Genomic DNA, 15,660 nt, shown 5'->3' on the forward strand with positions numbered 1-15,660 from the left:
TTTAATTTCTCTTTCTACAGTTGCGTTGTTAGTGTATAAGAAAGCAGCTGATTTCTGTGCATTGATTTTGTATCCTGCCACATTACTGAATTGTTGGATGAGTTCTAGTAATTTGGGGGTGGAGTCTTTTGGGTTTTCCACATAAAGTATCATGTCGTCTGCGAAAAGAGAGAGTTTGACTTCTTCTTTGCCAATTTGAATACCTTTTATTTCTTTTTGTTGTCTGATTGCTGTTGCTAGGACTTCTAGTACTATATTGAACAACAGTGGTGAGCAGTGGGCACCCTTGATGTGTTCCTGATCTTAAGGGAAAGGCTCTCAGCTTTTCCCCATTGAGGATGATATTTGTTGTGGGTTTTTCATAGATGGATTTTATGAGCTTGAGGAAATGTTCCTCTATCCCTGTACTCTGAAGAGTTTTAATCAGGAAAGGATGTTGTATTTTGTCAAATGCTTTTTCTGCATCAATTGAGAGGACCATATGGTTCTTCTCCCTCCTCTTATTAATGTGTTCTATCACATTGATTGATTTGCGAATGTTGAACCACCCTTGCATCCTGGGGATAAATCCCACTTGGTCGTGATGGATGATCCTTTTAATGTATTGTTGGATCCTATTAGCTAGGATTTTGTTGAGGATTTTGGAGTCCATATTCATCAGTACAGAGACATTTCTTAACAATTATTGGCTCATGTGTGAAAGGCAGATTAAGTGTTTTTTATTCATTTCCAGTTTTCAAAAATAATGAATTGATTTACTAGCATGCTCCAGTTCTGACCAATTAGGGTTTTTAGGTTTGTTTTATTCTCATTATAAACTAATGGATTTAAACACATCTGATATGTTTCCAAATATTTTTAGTTGATATAATTTGCTCTCTAAGGGTCATCTATATTAGGATTGGAAATGAATGCAGATTATTTCTATTTTATTCTAGTTTGCATTTATGCCGGATCCTCAGTGAAAATAAAAGCCATGATAGTTCAACTTACAGAGGTAAGACTTTTAAAAGTATCATAGCTATTATTTTTGGCTTGGTCAAAATTAATAGATGTTCTGTTTTACATTAAATTGTTATGAATGAAAAACAAAAGCTGTGAGATAGTTCACATTATATAAAGCCTTTATATGAGTATATTACCGTTAGGATTAAAACTGTAGTTACAGTAAGACTATTTCTGTATATAGATGTTTGATCTGCATAAGAGTCATATATTGCTTGGCTTTTATCGTTGTGACATGGTATATTTGGCCAAATATCAGCAGTTGCTAGCTGTATTAAAAATTATACAGGCTAGCTATCAGTCATAAACAGAAGAGAAAAGCTAGTACGGAAAAACTATTCAGATTTTGTTTGCACTAGGAAATATCCAGAAACTGAGGTGGTGTTTTTACTAAAGCTGGTTATGTTTAGGTAGTATCTGGGGATCTTATTAAAGGCAATTGTCATGGAAAACATTAAAAGCAAAGGATTTGTTTACTGCATATCACAAGTATGATTTATTAAGTAAGATGTAATTAAACAGGATGTAAATTTTAATTTTAAAGGCTTTTACTATTTAGCATTTATTAATTTAAAATTAGGCATTTGGATTTAGAAAAGGAGAGGCAAAAACAAAAGCAATTACATCTGGTAAGGTTAAAGCATTTTCTTTTTTTTTTTTTTTAAAGATTTTATTTATTTATTTGAGACAGAGAGAATGAGAGAGACAGAGAGCACATGAGAGGGGGGAGGGTCAGAGGGAGAAGCAGGCTCCCTGCCGAGCAGGGAGCCCGATGAGGGACTCGATCCAGGGACTCCAGGATCATGACCTGAGCCGAAGGCAGTCGCTTAACCAACTGAGCCACCCAGGCGCCCAGGTTAAAGCATTTTCATATGTAGCTTTCGCTGAGGGTAGAACCCATAACAGTTTTTTCAATTTAGAAAAAATAATTTATAACTACTAATCTATTTTAAATAAAAAATGATTAAATAAAAATTCATTATAGTTATTTAAATTATGCCTTTGTGAATAGAAGATTAAAAACAATGTTTTTCTATAGATTTACTTTTGTTTTATAAAAAATAAATATTAATATGATTAAGATTTTTAAAGAACATTTGAATTTTTGAGTGGAAGCATTTTTTTAACAAATGAGCCTTTTTTTTTTTTTTTTTTTGTCATTTGGGTAAGACCTGTTTTAAGACTTAACATTCCTAGCCGCACCCCCACTTATTTTCCAATTTATCCTACTTATAAAGTTGCATGATCTTTCATAAAGATTTCTGAGGTTGTTATAATGCCTTTTCTTTTGAATAAGTCAGTTGACTGCCAGAATTGTAAGAAAGTAAAGAAAGACTCCTTCCCAAAAGCACTTGGATACTTAACTTTTTTTCTTCCCTAAGTTTAAAAGAAGTTTATAACTTCTTAGTTAACTTTGATCTTGTCTGTGATTGAAATCTTATGTGGGTAAAATAAGAGAAAGAATTTTCAGAAAACTAAATAGTGTAACACAGGATGATTACTCTTCAGTTTTAAATGGGACTGTATGGATCTTTAATAACTACCGGATTATTGTTAATTTGCATGGTTGTTCTGATTCATGTATGAAACCAAAAATAGTTATGAGCGTGGCCTCATTGACGTAATTGCCAATGCTCTCTTTCACCTGCCTGTGCCTGCTTCCTCAATACATACGTTCTTTGGCTGGTATCTGCCAACAGTCAAGCTTTGGTCTAAGGGCTCCAGTTGGTAGTCCATGCAGAAAGCTAACTGAAATGTCATTTCTTCAGAATTTCCTTTGTTCTGTCTTAGGGGGATTGAGTTTGGGTAGTGTTCCCTGAGCCCTTTCCCTTTCTGCCCCTCCCTTCCCAGTTTCCTTTGCTCACACTACTCCTTTTTATAAGTCCCTTCCCCCCAATAAAATGATATTGTAATGATGGCTGATAAACAGGAGTAGTCCTGACATAACCAAGAACTAGTGTCTTCAGTGTTCAAATCCCACAAAGAATGTCTAAGAATCTCTAGAAGTCCCTTTTACTTGTGGCTGGCCTTAAAACTACTTTTTCTGAGGGGCGCCTGGCTGGCTTAGTTGGAAGAACATGCAACTCTTGATTTCCAGGTCATGAGTTTGAGCCCCACATTGGGTGTAGAGAATACTAAAAATAAACAAGGGAAAAACCCTACTTTTTCTGAAATGTTAGCATTAAGATAAAATCTTTTATTTATTTTTGTGTATAATTATAAGGTTTGCTAAGTTTTTCTCCATGTTGTAAATGTAATGTTTTTCAACTTTAGTATAGATTTTACAGAATTTTGTGGGGTTAGCCTTGGTAGTCTTAAAGTACCACTTACTGTTTCTATGGCTAAAATACAGTAGATGTTCCTAACCACTTAAATGGGCATTTAAAAACATGTGAATTGGGGACTGCCTTTGCTCTTTTGTGGATAACATTGTGATTGTTTTCATGTCACTTAGTGTTAGCAAAATGACCTGGGCTATTTGTTTTAATCTCCTTCTCTGATTAAGATTAGAATTTCCTCAGCTCCTATGAGCCCATATTCCTTTTTTTTTTTTTAAAGATTTATTTATTCATTTGAGAGAGCGAGAATGAGAGAGAGTACATGAGAGGGGGGAGGGTCAGAGGGAGAAGCAGGCTCCTCGCCGAGCAGGGAGCCCGATGCGGGACTCGATCCCGGGACTCCAGGATCATGACCTGAGCCAAAGGCAGTTGCTTAACCAACTGAGCCACCCAGGTGCCCGAGCCCATATTCTTCTGGGAATTTAGTTTATGTTGTTCAGCTGTTTTGTCCTTCCAAGAGTGATTGCTTTTTTTTTTTTCCCTAAGTTATCTGGATAACTTTAATTTTATTTATTTATTTTAGAGGTAGCACACACTTGAGGGGGGGAGGGGCAGAGCAAGGGAGAGAAGCAGACTCCCCACTGAATGTGGAGCCCAATGTGATGCGGGGCTCAATTCCATGAGCCTGAGATCATGACCTGAGCCGAAATCAAATCGGATGCTTAACCAACTGAGCCACCCAGGCATTCCTAGTTTTTAATTTTTTTAAATATTTTATTTTTAAGTAATCTCTACACCTAAGATGGGCTCGGACCTACAACCCCGAGATCAAGAGTTGTATGCTCCACTGACTGAGCCAGCCAGGTATCCCTGGATAACTTTAAAAATGAGTGTTATTTGTTGTAAAAGCATTTTATTAATGGAAATTGAAAGCATGAAATTGACCTCATATTTATACCATACTAACAAATAGAAATTTTTTCCTTTGCATTTTAGCTTTTATATAGTTTATTATAAGCATAATGAAGGCATATTTATGAAAAAGGTATAGAATATGTTTAATAATGAATTCTTCATTAGGAATTGGGATACTCTGGCTGTATTTTTTTTTTTAAATTTTTTAATTTTAAAGATTTATTTGAGAGAGAGAGTGAGAGAGGGAGCACAAGTTGGGGGAGGGAGAGGGAGAAGCAGACTCCCTACTGGGCAGGGAGCCCGACGTGGGGCTCAGTCCCAGGGCCCCGGGATCATGACCTGAGCTGAAGGCAGACGCTTAACTGACTGAGCCACCCGGGCTCCCTCTGGCTATATTTCTTTAGCAAATAATTTAATGGACAAATTTATTTCATTGTAAAATAATTGTAAATTAATAAAATTGTAAATAAGGTTGTTTAAAGGGATACTGGTATGTTTTGATTTCTATGCTATCCCTTTTTTGTGACGAGTAGTCAAACTAAGGGACAAGATTTTTAAATATTTGATGTTTTACTTGCTATTTTGCCCTGAAAGATTTTTGATTCCCTTCAGAAAGAAAATTTACTTTATTTTACAGCTGTTTTTAGAGCTACTTGTTTTTCTACTTTTTTTTTTTAATTATTGAAGTATAGGCGGCACATAATGAATTAGTTTCAGGTGTACAACATAGTAATTCAACAAATCTATAACTGTACATTATGCTGTGCTCACCACAAGCATAGGTACCATCTCTCACCATACAGTTGTTTTTCTACTTTTAATGAGAGGAAGGAGGTAAAGTTTTCAGTGTATAGGACTAAAGAAAAATATGGCCCGAAGGAGGTAGTCATGTGACCATTAGCTCCCCCCTCCCCGGGCCGAATTCCTTCTCCAGGGAAGGAAGCTATGGTAATAGTGAATGAGACTATCTGTGGTTGACAGTTCTCATAGAACTGCCATTTTACATATGTATGTATGTAATTATTTTGGTTTGAATTCTGATAGGCGAAAAGATCTAGATTTGGGGAGACATTCTCCGAGAGTAGGATACGGATACAACTTGATTTTATATTGACTGGTAGTCTTTACCTGTTGTCAGTGTAGCCCTGCGAGTGAATTGGCTATGATCCCAATATATGTAGACAAAGCTGTGAAATATCCTGGTGAGAGAAATGGTTAAATTAGTTTATATCCACCTGCTGGAATTCCATGCAGTCACTGAAAATAATTTGGGAGACTTTGGTAGCATAAGAAAATACTTTAAAAAGTGTTTGTGGGGGAATCCGAATACCAAATGATGTACACTGTGAATGCAAATATGTAAAACATGTAGATACGTAGAAAAAGATTGGAAGGAAATGTTTAAGCAGTAGTTATGTTATAGTAGTGGAGTCAAGGTTAACTATTTTCTACTTTTAGTGTTGTGTTTTTGTGAAAGTAAAAGGGAAAAAAATCTGTCAGAGAAAAGCATTAGAAGTATATTTTTCTTATTTTTGATCCTTATAATTCTGAGAAGTAGGAAATACAGAGGTCTTCCCTCAGAAGGGTCTACCTTTTATGTTCAAGAGATTGTGTTCTTACACTCTTTCTTTTATGTTCAACAGATTTCCAGCAGGCTCTTTATGAGTTATCATACCATGTCATTAAAGGAAATCTAAAGCATGAACAGGCATCTAATGTTCTTAATGACATTAGCGTAAGTATATACACACACACATACACACACACACGTTTTTTAATTTAATAATTACATATTTCTTTTTGCCTTTGATACAAAGATCCCTAAAGTATATAACTTGCATTTCATTTTGTTCAGAATTATAGTAGTGGATGTTTTAAGGCAATATTGATAAGCCGTTGTTGCTAGGTTGAAATTTTAATCTTTGGTTGTGAATAAAGCAGAAAATGTTAGGTAAGCTGAGAGGGCAAAGAAAAAAAAGCCTGCCTTGGAACAAAATCACGATACACTTAATTAAAAATGCTACTATAAAAATAATTTGACTAGAATATTTTTCTCACAGTGGAGCATATCAAAACATTTTCTTTTGTTTGCAGTTATGTTTAGAAATTAAATATACTTTAAAATATGAGGATTAAGTTATTTTAAATAAATTGAGGTTGCATAGTTGTAACTAATGCTCACTTGATGCCAGTTTTCATGTGTTTGCTGTGTTAGAAAATATTAATAACTAGATTTTTTCCCCTAACCTTTAGGTGATTTTTCTGTCTCTTTTATTAGACAATTTAAGTTAGATTCAGACCAGATACTTTTCGTAGGTGTTTGGTATTTGAATTGTAAGATGAGCTCTCAAATTGTAAGGGTGTTGTTTGTAAACCAGTAGTTAAGTTTCTTAACTTAAGTAGTTAAGTGGTGTATTATTCTATTATTATTAGGCTGGATTTTAACCTTGTATAGATAAAATTATCCATCCAGTTGAGAACAGCTTTCATAATGAGTATTATTGACATGTAGGACCTGGAGCTTCTTGATACCAGTATGAATTTCCCTTGTGCTGCTTTAAGCTTCTGTAGCCTTTTTCTGTTAGGATAGGTAATCTCCTTCATATGCTTTCTGTGCTTTTCTGAGGATAGTCGTAAGGAATTTCTATGTTTAGCTGTTGTGATTTTTTTTTCCCTTACATATTGAAATGTATTTGAGCAGTCAAGGTTCAATATGAATTTCTCTTTTATCCTTAAACTGTCTCTATCTGACCACAGCAGTATTAATTCATGTTGGAGTAGTCTTTTTTTTTTCAACAACTAATATTCCATGTTGAAAACTCTTGTTTTGCTCTTTTCTTCAAGTAGCCTGAGTACTTGCATTCAAGTAGACATAGCAAAAATTCATAGCCCTTAAGAAACTTTTATCTTTTTTTTTTTTTTTTAAAGATTTTATTTATTTATTTATTTGATAGAATGAGAGAGAGAGAGCATGAGATGGGGGAAGGTCAGAGGGAGAAGCAGACTCCCCGCCGAGCAGGGAGCCCGATGCGGGACTCGATCCCGGGACTTCAGGATCATGACCTGAGCCGAAGGCAGTCACTTAACCGACTGAGCCACCCAGGCGCCCGCCCTTAAGAAACTTTTGAGACTGAAGTCTGGTGTGCAATTAAGGTTCTTTCATTCTGTAAATTGGCCATTGGTATAGTCTGTTTATGGATTCGATTCTAATATTTTTCCCATTTTTTGAAAGTGAATAGTCCAAATGGATTTAATATGTATTTTGTTTTTACTTAGCTTCCCCTTTCCTTTGAGTCTTTATATATACCTTTGCACCTGGATTGTCATTGTCATGGCTTTCTCATAGCCCCATATCTCACTGTCCCATATCTTAGCCATGGAAGCATATCTTGCATGTCTCTTACAGTGCCAGTTTTTTTTTGTTGTTGTTGTTGTTAGGATTATATTTCTTTCCTTTACTCTCTGAAAATAGGCTAGTTTAAGGGTTGCTATAGTGCCAGCAAACTAATTGCAGTGATTGAACTATGATCCTTACTAATGGAAAATGTCTCTAAAATTGGGCATGGGAGTGGGAAGTCAGGAGACAAATCTAGAATACGTGTTGAAGTTTTCATCCAGAAATGAGGGGAGAATTTTGGCTTACAAAGGCTACAAACATCAGTGCATAAAGAAAATAAAGATGGATTTTTGGTAATTGTTTTCATCTTCAGAGAATCTTGAGTTATGGAATGACAGCTTGTAATTGTTTTTGTATTTTTTAGATTTCTGTTCCGATACCACTAGGACTTTTGCATAAATCAGTGTTGATTGAGGCATGAGCACATTTAAAGTTGTAGATGAAAAATGTACCATTTTTAACAGGTTTAAGGTACCCAAATTCCAGTGGTTTCTAACATGAAACTTATTGGAAAAGTGTCATTCATTTGTGCTCTTTAATATTTCCTGAGGTGCTTGTTAGGTTTTTTTTTTTTAAAGATTTATTTGACAGAGAGACAGCGAGAGAGGGAACACAGAGAGAGGAAACACAAGCAGGGAGAGTGGGAGAGGGAGAAGCAGGCTTCCCGCTGAGCAGGGAGCCCGATGCCGGGCTCGATCCCAGGACCCCGGGACCATGGCCTGAGCTGAAGGCAGACGCTTAATGACTGAGCCACCCAGGCGCCCTGCTTGTTAGGTTTTTTTTTATCAAGTGTTTTATCAAGTTATTTCATGGTAGACATTTAAACATTTTTTTTCCAACTGTTGTCTCTTTTCTGTTTTCTCTGTATTATGAAACTTGAATTTTATTATTTGTCAACGTAGTGGTGTTGGGGTTTTGTTAGGTTTTAGGTTTTACTGAAGAGTATTATTCTGAAACCATACTTGCTAGTGTGCTGTTCTTGTATTTACTATGAATAATTATATTTTTATAATTAGGAATTTCGTGAGGATATGCCCTCCATTCTTGCTGATGTATTCTGCATATTAGGTAGGTATCAATCCTTTATTTCACCTGTAAAAAGTGCTGTAGGGTAGATTAATGTACTGTGTTTAAAAAAATGTTTTCTTTCAAACTATTTGTAGGAACTAGACTGTATCGTTTCTTTACTTTATAGAGAATATAGTGTTGTAAGTTAAATGTGAGTATGATCACTGTTTATAAACTAGCTTTAGATATAGTTTATAATTTAAATAGTCTGAGTTTTGCAGAATGTATGTTTATATAAAATTGAGCTAAATTAAGTCCTTTCAAGTAGAAAAAAGCTAAGTTTTTTGAAGTTCAGTTAGTCTGAATTATTCAGATTTTAGTAACCACATAATTAATTTTACTCAGTGGAGGTTATCAATGAATGTCAGAATCTCAAACTTAGGACACTCAAGAGATAGTTACTTTGCTGTTATACTCTTTTGATTCTTCTTAATTTTAGAAAGAGCAAGAAGAGCCAAAGTAATCAAAAGTACTTTTCTTTTGAGGATGAGAAACCAGCTTTGGAAGTAGCAACTTCTCTATTTGTCCAGAATAAATAAGAATTTATGCAAGATAAAAAAGGAATATTTCTTTGACTTAGAACAAAAGGTAGTGTCTTTCCATGGGAAGCATGGATTTAAAAAATAATGTATATTATAAATTTATTTCTCTTAATTTTAGATTTGAATTAAAATAACTTTGAGCAGTTTTCCCCATCAGTGTTATGCTTTCTAAAACTTTGATCTAATAGAAACCTTTACCAGACATTTTAATATTCACTTTAAAATAAAATAAGACATCCTCTGAGAGTTTGTCAAGCTGGAGTGAATTAATTTAGCTCATTAATCTTAATTCCTAGAATAGATAGGTTACTTAAATGTCTTACTGAGAATCTGGGAATTTGATCTCATCAAATCTGAATGCCTGGTGCTTGATCCTTCAGGATGTTTAAGATTCATAACAGCAGTAATGTCAGGAATAGGTCAAAATGTGTGTGGACTGTGAGTGATAAAAGAGTAGACCACTGATGGGCTGATCATATGTCCCACTTTTGTTTTTTTCCCCCTGGCATAATTAATAGTGCCTTATTTCGATTTTAAAACTGTCCTGGTTTGGATCATTAAGTATAAGTTCATACTATCTATTGAATGGATTTATGCCAGCAAGAACAACAAAACCTTTTAAGCTTAATTTTTTAAAGCAGGCACTAAAGGTATTACATTATGTATGTTACATATAAATATACCTTGAAACAGTTTAAAAAATTTTTAAAAATGGTTTTTACTATAAATTTGTAGGACTGAAAGAGTGATTTGTAGGTAACATTTTGTGGAAGCTGTCGTTCCTTGATAGTGTCAGGAGTATATTTTATGTCTTTTTTGGGGGTAATCATCAGCTATCAGCTTACTAGTAAGTTCCAATAATTTCTTTATTGATTTATTCTATTAGGATATATTTTCCCTTCATATTTACTTTAGTAATAGGAATTATAAGTCATTGTTTTTTACTATTAACATAAATTTATGAGGATGTTTGGTTGCTCTTGGGAAATTTCTTTTAGCCTATCCAGTCAATTTTTACAAGCAAGATTAGAATGGCAAACTTGGAAAGAGAATTTCCCTTACCTGTCCCCCCTCACTCACCCACCCTCACTGTTAGCAGAAAAAAAAAAAAATGATCGAAGGATGACCCCAGACCAAACTAGGGAATAGGAGTAAGAATGGGAGCTACCTCTAATAATGATAATGGCAATAATAATGTAGATGCTATTTTTGGAGCACCTTCTATGTTCTAAGCATTGTGTTATGCATTTAATTTCATTTTAATCTTTACAGCAACTTCTGTAAAGTAGGTGTACATATCAGAAAATTGAAGCTCCGAGAAGGGATTTTTCAAGGCCACATAGCCAGTAAAACAGGGTTTGAACCTGGGTCTTTTTGGTTCCAGAGCCCATAATTTTTTTACTATACCATGTTGTCTTTCTAATATTTTAAGAACTATAAGAAAAATCATTGCTGTACTTTCCTGGTTAAGATAACAGTTTTCTTTAAAAGACTAATTATGTAAGAATGAGGGGGCCTGAGAGCTATATTAACCTGGAGAGGGAAGTCTGATGTAACTTGATGCACTGATGGGACCTCTGAGCTGGAGTGGGTGGTTGGTGATACTGGGACCTAGAGTTGGGAATGGTTGAGGGCTTTTTAGTAAAATCATAGGGGAAATTAAAGAGAATTTACTAGGTACTGATTTCAGGGTTTATGAGTCAGGGATAATGAATGAATTTATTAGAATAGCTTCATTAATTAGGACAAAAAGAAGAAAGAAACAGGGAAGACATAATTGTGCTAAGAGAGTTGTGTATTGATTGTTGAGATAGCTCAGCAAAGAAGTTTACTGAGGTCCTACTAAGCATTTCTTAACATGGTCAGAACCCAGAGAGTGAGTGGTACCTTGAACAGGTCAGATGGCTAAGAGGAGAGGAGACTTGGCTTGAAGAGGATGAACCTGCTATCCAGGTGCTCTGATCTTAGGGACTTTGGGGGTAGATCTTAGGGACTTTTGGGCCTTGGTAGATAGGTGTTGGTTAAAAGAATGGGCCCAGTTTATTTTTTTTATTTTTTAATTTTTTTAAAGATTTTATTTATTTATTCATGAGAGACAGAGAGAGAGACAGAGGCAGAGGGAGAAGCAGGCTCCCCACGGAGCAGGGAGCCCGATGCGGGACTCGATCCCAGGACCCTGGGATCATGACCTGAGCCGAAGGCAGACGCTCAACCGACTGAGCCACCCAGGCGTCCCAAGAATGGGCCCAGTTTAGTCCTGACCCCTGAAGATCAGTATCCTTGAAGTTCTAGCCTGAGGAGGGACCAGAAAACCAGATAACAGGGAGACAACTAGGAATCCCTGGAAGGGATTGATGAGATACACATGGATTAAAAGTCTAATTAAGAGAATGAGATTGTATTGCAGTTTATGTTGTATAAATTACACCCTCAAATTCTCTTAATACGCTTGAGCTGACCATGTGCTTAGCTACAGTGGCCAGGATATTGGGAAATGGCACTGTCCAAGACGGGAAAGAGGAGAAGGGCCAGGAAAATGTGGAAATGTTTGATGATAAATTCTTTTCTCTTTTGATTCTCAGTTACGGCAATAGAAAGTAAACTGAAGCAAATCAGTGGTAGGACATCTGGGGAGAACTGTAGAACCCTTAGAAGACAATTTTATTATATCACTAAAATCGGTGTCTCTTGTAAATTACGAGTTGACCTTAATATAATAGTATGTAATCATTAAAGCAATAATCCTGAGATCAACTTTGTAATCCTGTCAATCCTGGTTGAATTTTTTTAAATTTTTTTTTTTTTTATTCATGAGAGTCAGAGAGAGAGAGAGGCAGAGGAAGAGGGAGAAGCAGGCTCCCCGCCTAGGAGGGAGCCCGATGCGGGACTCGATCCCAGGACCCCGGGATCATGACCTGAGCCGAAGGCAGACGCTTAACCATCTGAGCCACCCAGGCGCCCAATCCTGGTTGAATTTTTTGATGCTTGGCATTAAGAGCTAATTGTTTTATTTCCTCCATACTTCATAAAACTGACAAATTTTCTGAATAATCTACTGAAACTCGGAGGTCTCAGTTTCTTAATATTTCAATAGGAAGAAAATAAAAATCATGAATAATTTTTGTTTGCTGACTAGAGTAATTCAAAACGGGGTGTTAAAAATACTCTTTTAATACTGTCTTTTCGTAGAGTTGATGGCCAGGTAGTTTGGTTAGAACATGGTGCCAAGGTGGCCAAGGTCAAAGGTTTAATCCTCACAAGTAATAAGATCTTTAGTGTTAGAAGAGATCTTTGTTGTCACCTAGTTCAACTTTACACCTAGGGAAGGAATCTCTTCTTTAGCATCTCTGATGTGTTGTCATTTAAACTTTGCTTGAATATTTCCATTTTTGAAAACATTATTTTTTTGAAATTTTGTTGCTTCCAGTGCCATAGCATGTAACTCCTGTGTAATCAACTTACCATTTTATGGATATGCCATTGGTCACAGGGTCAGTCTCCAGTATCAGGAGAAATTAATTCTGAGCATTCATATGCATATGAAGGACAGCTCCTGCTTACTATAGTTGCAAATTTGTTTCCAATTTCAGAATGAGGCATTTTAAAATTAGCTAGTTTTAAAGAAAATAAGTATCTTATTATAGTGCTGGAGACAGTCTAGAAAAATCAAACTTTCATGTTTTTTTTCCCATCATTATAGATATTGAGACAAATTGTTTAGAAGAAAAAAGCAAGAGAGACTATTTTACACAATTGGTATTAGCATGTTTGGTAAGTTATAAAAAAATACTTTCCCTTTCTAGATTTTTACATTGAACAATTATAATCACAGTTAATCATGTTAATGGAGGAGGATATTGACATTCAGTTGGCTATTCATTATAAGGTGAGATTTGGATTTTGAAATGGAATGCTTTGTAAAATTAGACATGCTAATTATGTGAAATATGCATGCTTCATATCAATTAAACTATCTGTATATATCAAACTTTTGGTGATATTCCTGACCCAGTAAGTTCCTAAATAAGGAAAAGGTAAGCATCTATCAAGTGAGTAGAAATGATGTGGACAACTTTTAAACTGAACAGTTTTTCATAAACTATTAGGCAAGGAGAAAAAGAATGGAGGTAGTTTAAAAATAATAAATTCTAGAACTTGTCATAATCATTGTCGGGTAAACCATTTTATGTTCATAAATTTAGAACCAAGGAGAAATGCTATTACTCAGACCTGGAAGATGGCCTTGTATTCGCTGTACTAGAATTTGACTTAAACAGTAGAAAGTAATGAAGGCTGAAGGTGCTGTACTACTCTTAAAGAAAAATTCAGTTGACAGACATAGGTTTAATCAGAATTTCATTTGTAGGCTCTGTACAGCATGCATATAATTTTTTAGTGAGTTTTATTTAAAGAGCTGTATGTCACATTTTTTTCAGTATTTGGAGAGTCATCATTTTTGTTAAATTGAAATTCCAAGCTTTTTTTTAATAAATTGAAATTTATTGATACATATTTAATGTGATTTTAATATTCTTATTTGGGAAAAATTATTTTGAGTGTATTTATATTGTGGATATATTAGAATGCTAAGGAATAAATGGCCTTTAATATTTTTTAATACAGTATTTAGTTTCAGACACAGTTCTAAAGGAACGCCTGGATCCAGAAACATTGGAATCATTAGGGCTTATCAAACAATCACAGCAGTTCAATCAAAAGTCAGTTAAAATCAAGACAAAACTCTTGTAAGTACATTTATTTTTATGTTGCAGATCAAGTATCTGAGTATGTTTTCTTTAGTTCTCATTTTGAATACTAGATGTTTCTAACAGCAGTTTGAAGATTTTTTTTGTTGTTGTTGCTGTTAGCATGTCTTGTGTTTTATCCTTTTAAAAGAAGCCTAGGATTATTGAGTCAGCCGTGAACTTTACCTGTGTGAAACCAGTGTTAATTTTTTTCCATATTAGAAGTTAAAGTAATATTCAGTGCTTTTATTATTACCAATAAAATAATTTACAAGTATGGCTATACTCTAGGGTATATTGTTAGTCAACGATGGAAATAGTGGCATGCTGTTGTTCCTTGGGATTAGCAATATTCCTTTTTTGTGTTACTGGTTTTCCCTGTGTAATTAACATTGGGGTGTCTCATGAATCACTGTTATTTTCTATTTTAAAAGATATACAAAGAAGTAAACTTTCAACAACTATTCTTATAATTGTTCTATATAAGAGAAATAATGAAAATTCAATGAGAATACGGTACTTTTATGCAAGCTTGTTAATTGAATTAATTTTATCCCCTTTATGTTTATCTAATTTCAGTTATAAGCAGCAAAAATTCAATTTGTTAAGAGAAGAGAATGAAGGTTATGCCAAGCTGATTGCTGAATTGGGGCAAGATTTATCTGGAAATATTACTAGTGACTTAATCTTAGAAAATATAAAATCTTTAATAGGTAAGACCTATGTCTAATAATATGTGTTACTAAGTTTTTTTAAAACTGTTGGAGAATATCCATAAAGACAAAATGGATGCATTCCCCCATGTAGGTTTCTTTTTTTCAATTAAGAAATGAGAGCAGTGTCTAGATTGTACTTTTAAGATTTTATCAGTACTAGTAAAATTTGAGATGATATTTATGAGAAATCTTTTTGTCATTGCTACCTATGTGTTTGTATTCATTTCTTTTTTCTTTTTATTGTTATTATTTTCATTGTATTATTTGTTTCAGGGGTACAGGTCTGTGATTCATCAGTCTTACATAATACACAGCGCTCACCACAACACATACCCTCCCCAATGTCCATCACCCAGCCACCCCATCCCTTCCACCCCCCTCCACTCCAGCAGCCCTCAGTTTGTGTCCTGAGATTAAGAGGCTCTTATGGTTTGTCTCCCTCTCTGGTTTCGTCTTATTTCATTTTTCCCTCTCTTCCCCCATGATCCTCTGCCTTGTTTCTCAAATTCCACATATCAGCAAGATCATATGATAATTGTCTTTCTCTGATTTATTTCGCTTAGCATAATACCCTCTAGTTCCATCCACATTGTTGCAAATGGCAAGATTTCTTTTTTTTTTTGATGGCTGCATAAGATTCCATTGTATATGTATATGTATATATACACACACACACACACACACACACCACATCTTCTTTATCCATTCATCTGCTGATGGACATCTAGGCTCTTTCCATAGTTTGGCTATTGTGGACATTGCTGCTATAAACATTGGGGTGCACGTGCCCCTTCAGATCACTACATTTGTATCTTTGGGGTAAATACCCAGTAGTGCAATTTCTGGGTCATAGGGTAGCTCTATTTTCAACTTTTTGAGGAACCTCTATACTGTTTTCCAGAATGACTGCACCAGTTTGCATTCCCACCAACAGCGTAGGAGGGTTCCCCTTTCTCCGCATCCTCGCCAACATCTGTCGTTTCCTGACTTGTT

At 35.1% G+C, this 15,660-nt stretch overlaps 1 protein-coding gene across 20 annotated transcripts in view; it reads left to right on the forward strand.

The window, feature by feature from the left end:
• Positions 1 to 15,660, forward strand: part of THOC2 (THO complex subunit 2) — a 117,969-nt gene that overhangs the window by 18,269 nt on the left and 84,040 nt on the right. For all 20 annotated transcript variants that reach the window (XR_014141206.1, XR_014141207.1, XR_014141205.1 and 17 more), the window contains exons 2-7: positions 939 to 997; positions 5,843 to 5,934; positions 8,613 to 8,664; positions 12,907 to 12,977; positions 13,830 to 13,951; positions 14,531 to 14,664. Coding sequence is in view for 16 of the 20 variants with exons in the window: in XM_081808294.1 (XP_081664420.1) it covers positions 939 to 997; positions 5,843 to 5,934; positions 8,613 to 8,664; positions 12,907 to 12,977; positions 13,830 to 13,951; positions 14,531 to 14,664 (530 nt within the window). In the remaining 4 variants the exon portion in view is untranslated. The remainder of the gene's footprint in view (positions 1 to 938; positions 998 to 5,842; positions 5,935 to 8,612; positions 8,665 to 12,906; positions 12,978 to 13,829; positions 13,952 to 14,530; positions 14,665 to 15,660) is intronic.

Source organism: Leptonychotes weddellii, chromosome X (assembly GCF_054177405.1).
Source record: "Leptonychotes weddellii isolate Sample4059 chromosome X, ASM5417740v2, whole genome shotgun sequence".
In the NCBI taxonomy this organism is placed as follows: domain Eukaryota; kingdom Metazoa; phylum Chordata; class Mammalia; order Carnivora; family Phocidae; genus Leptonychotes; species Leptonychotes weddellii.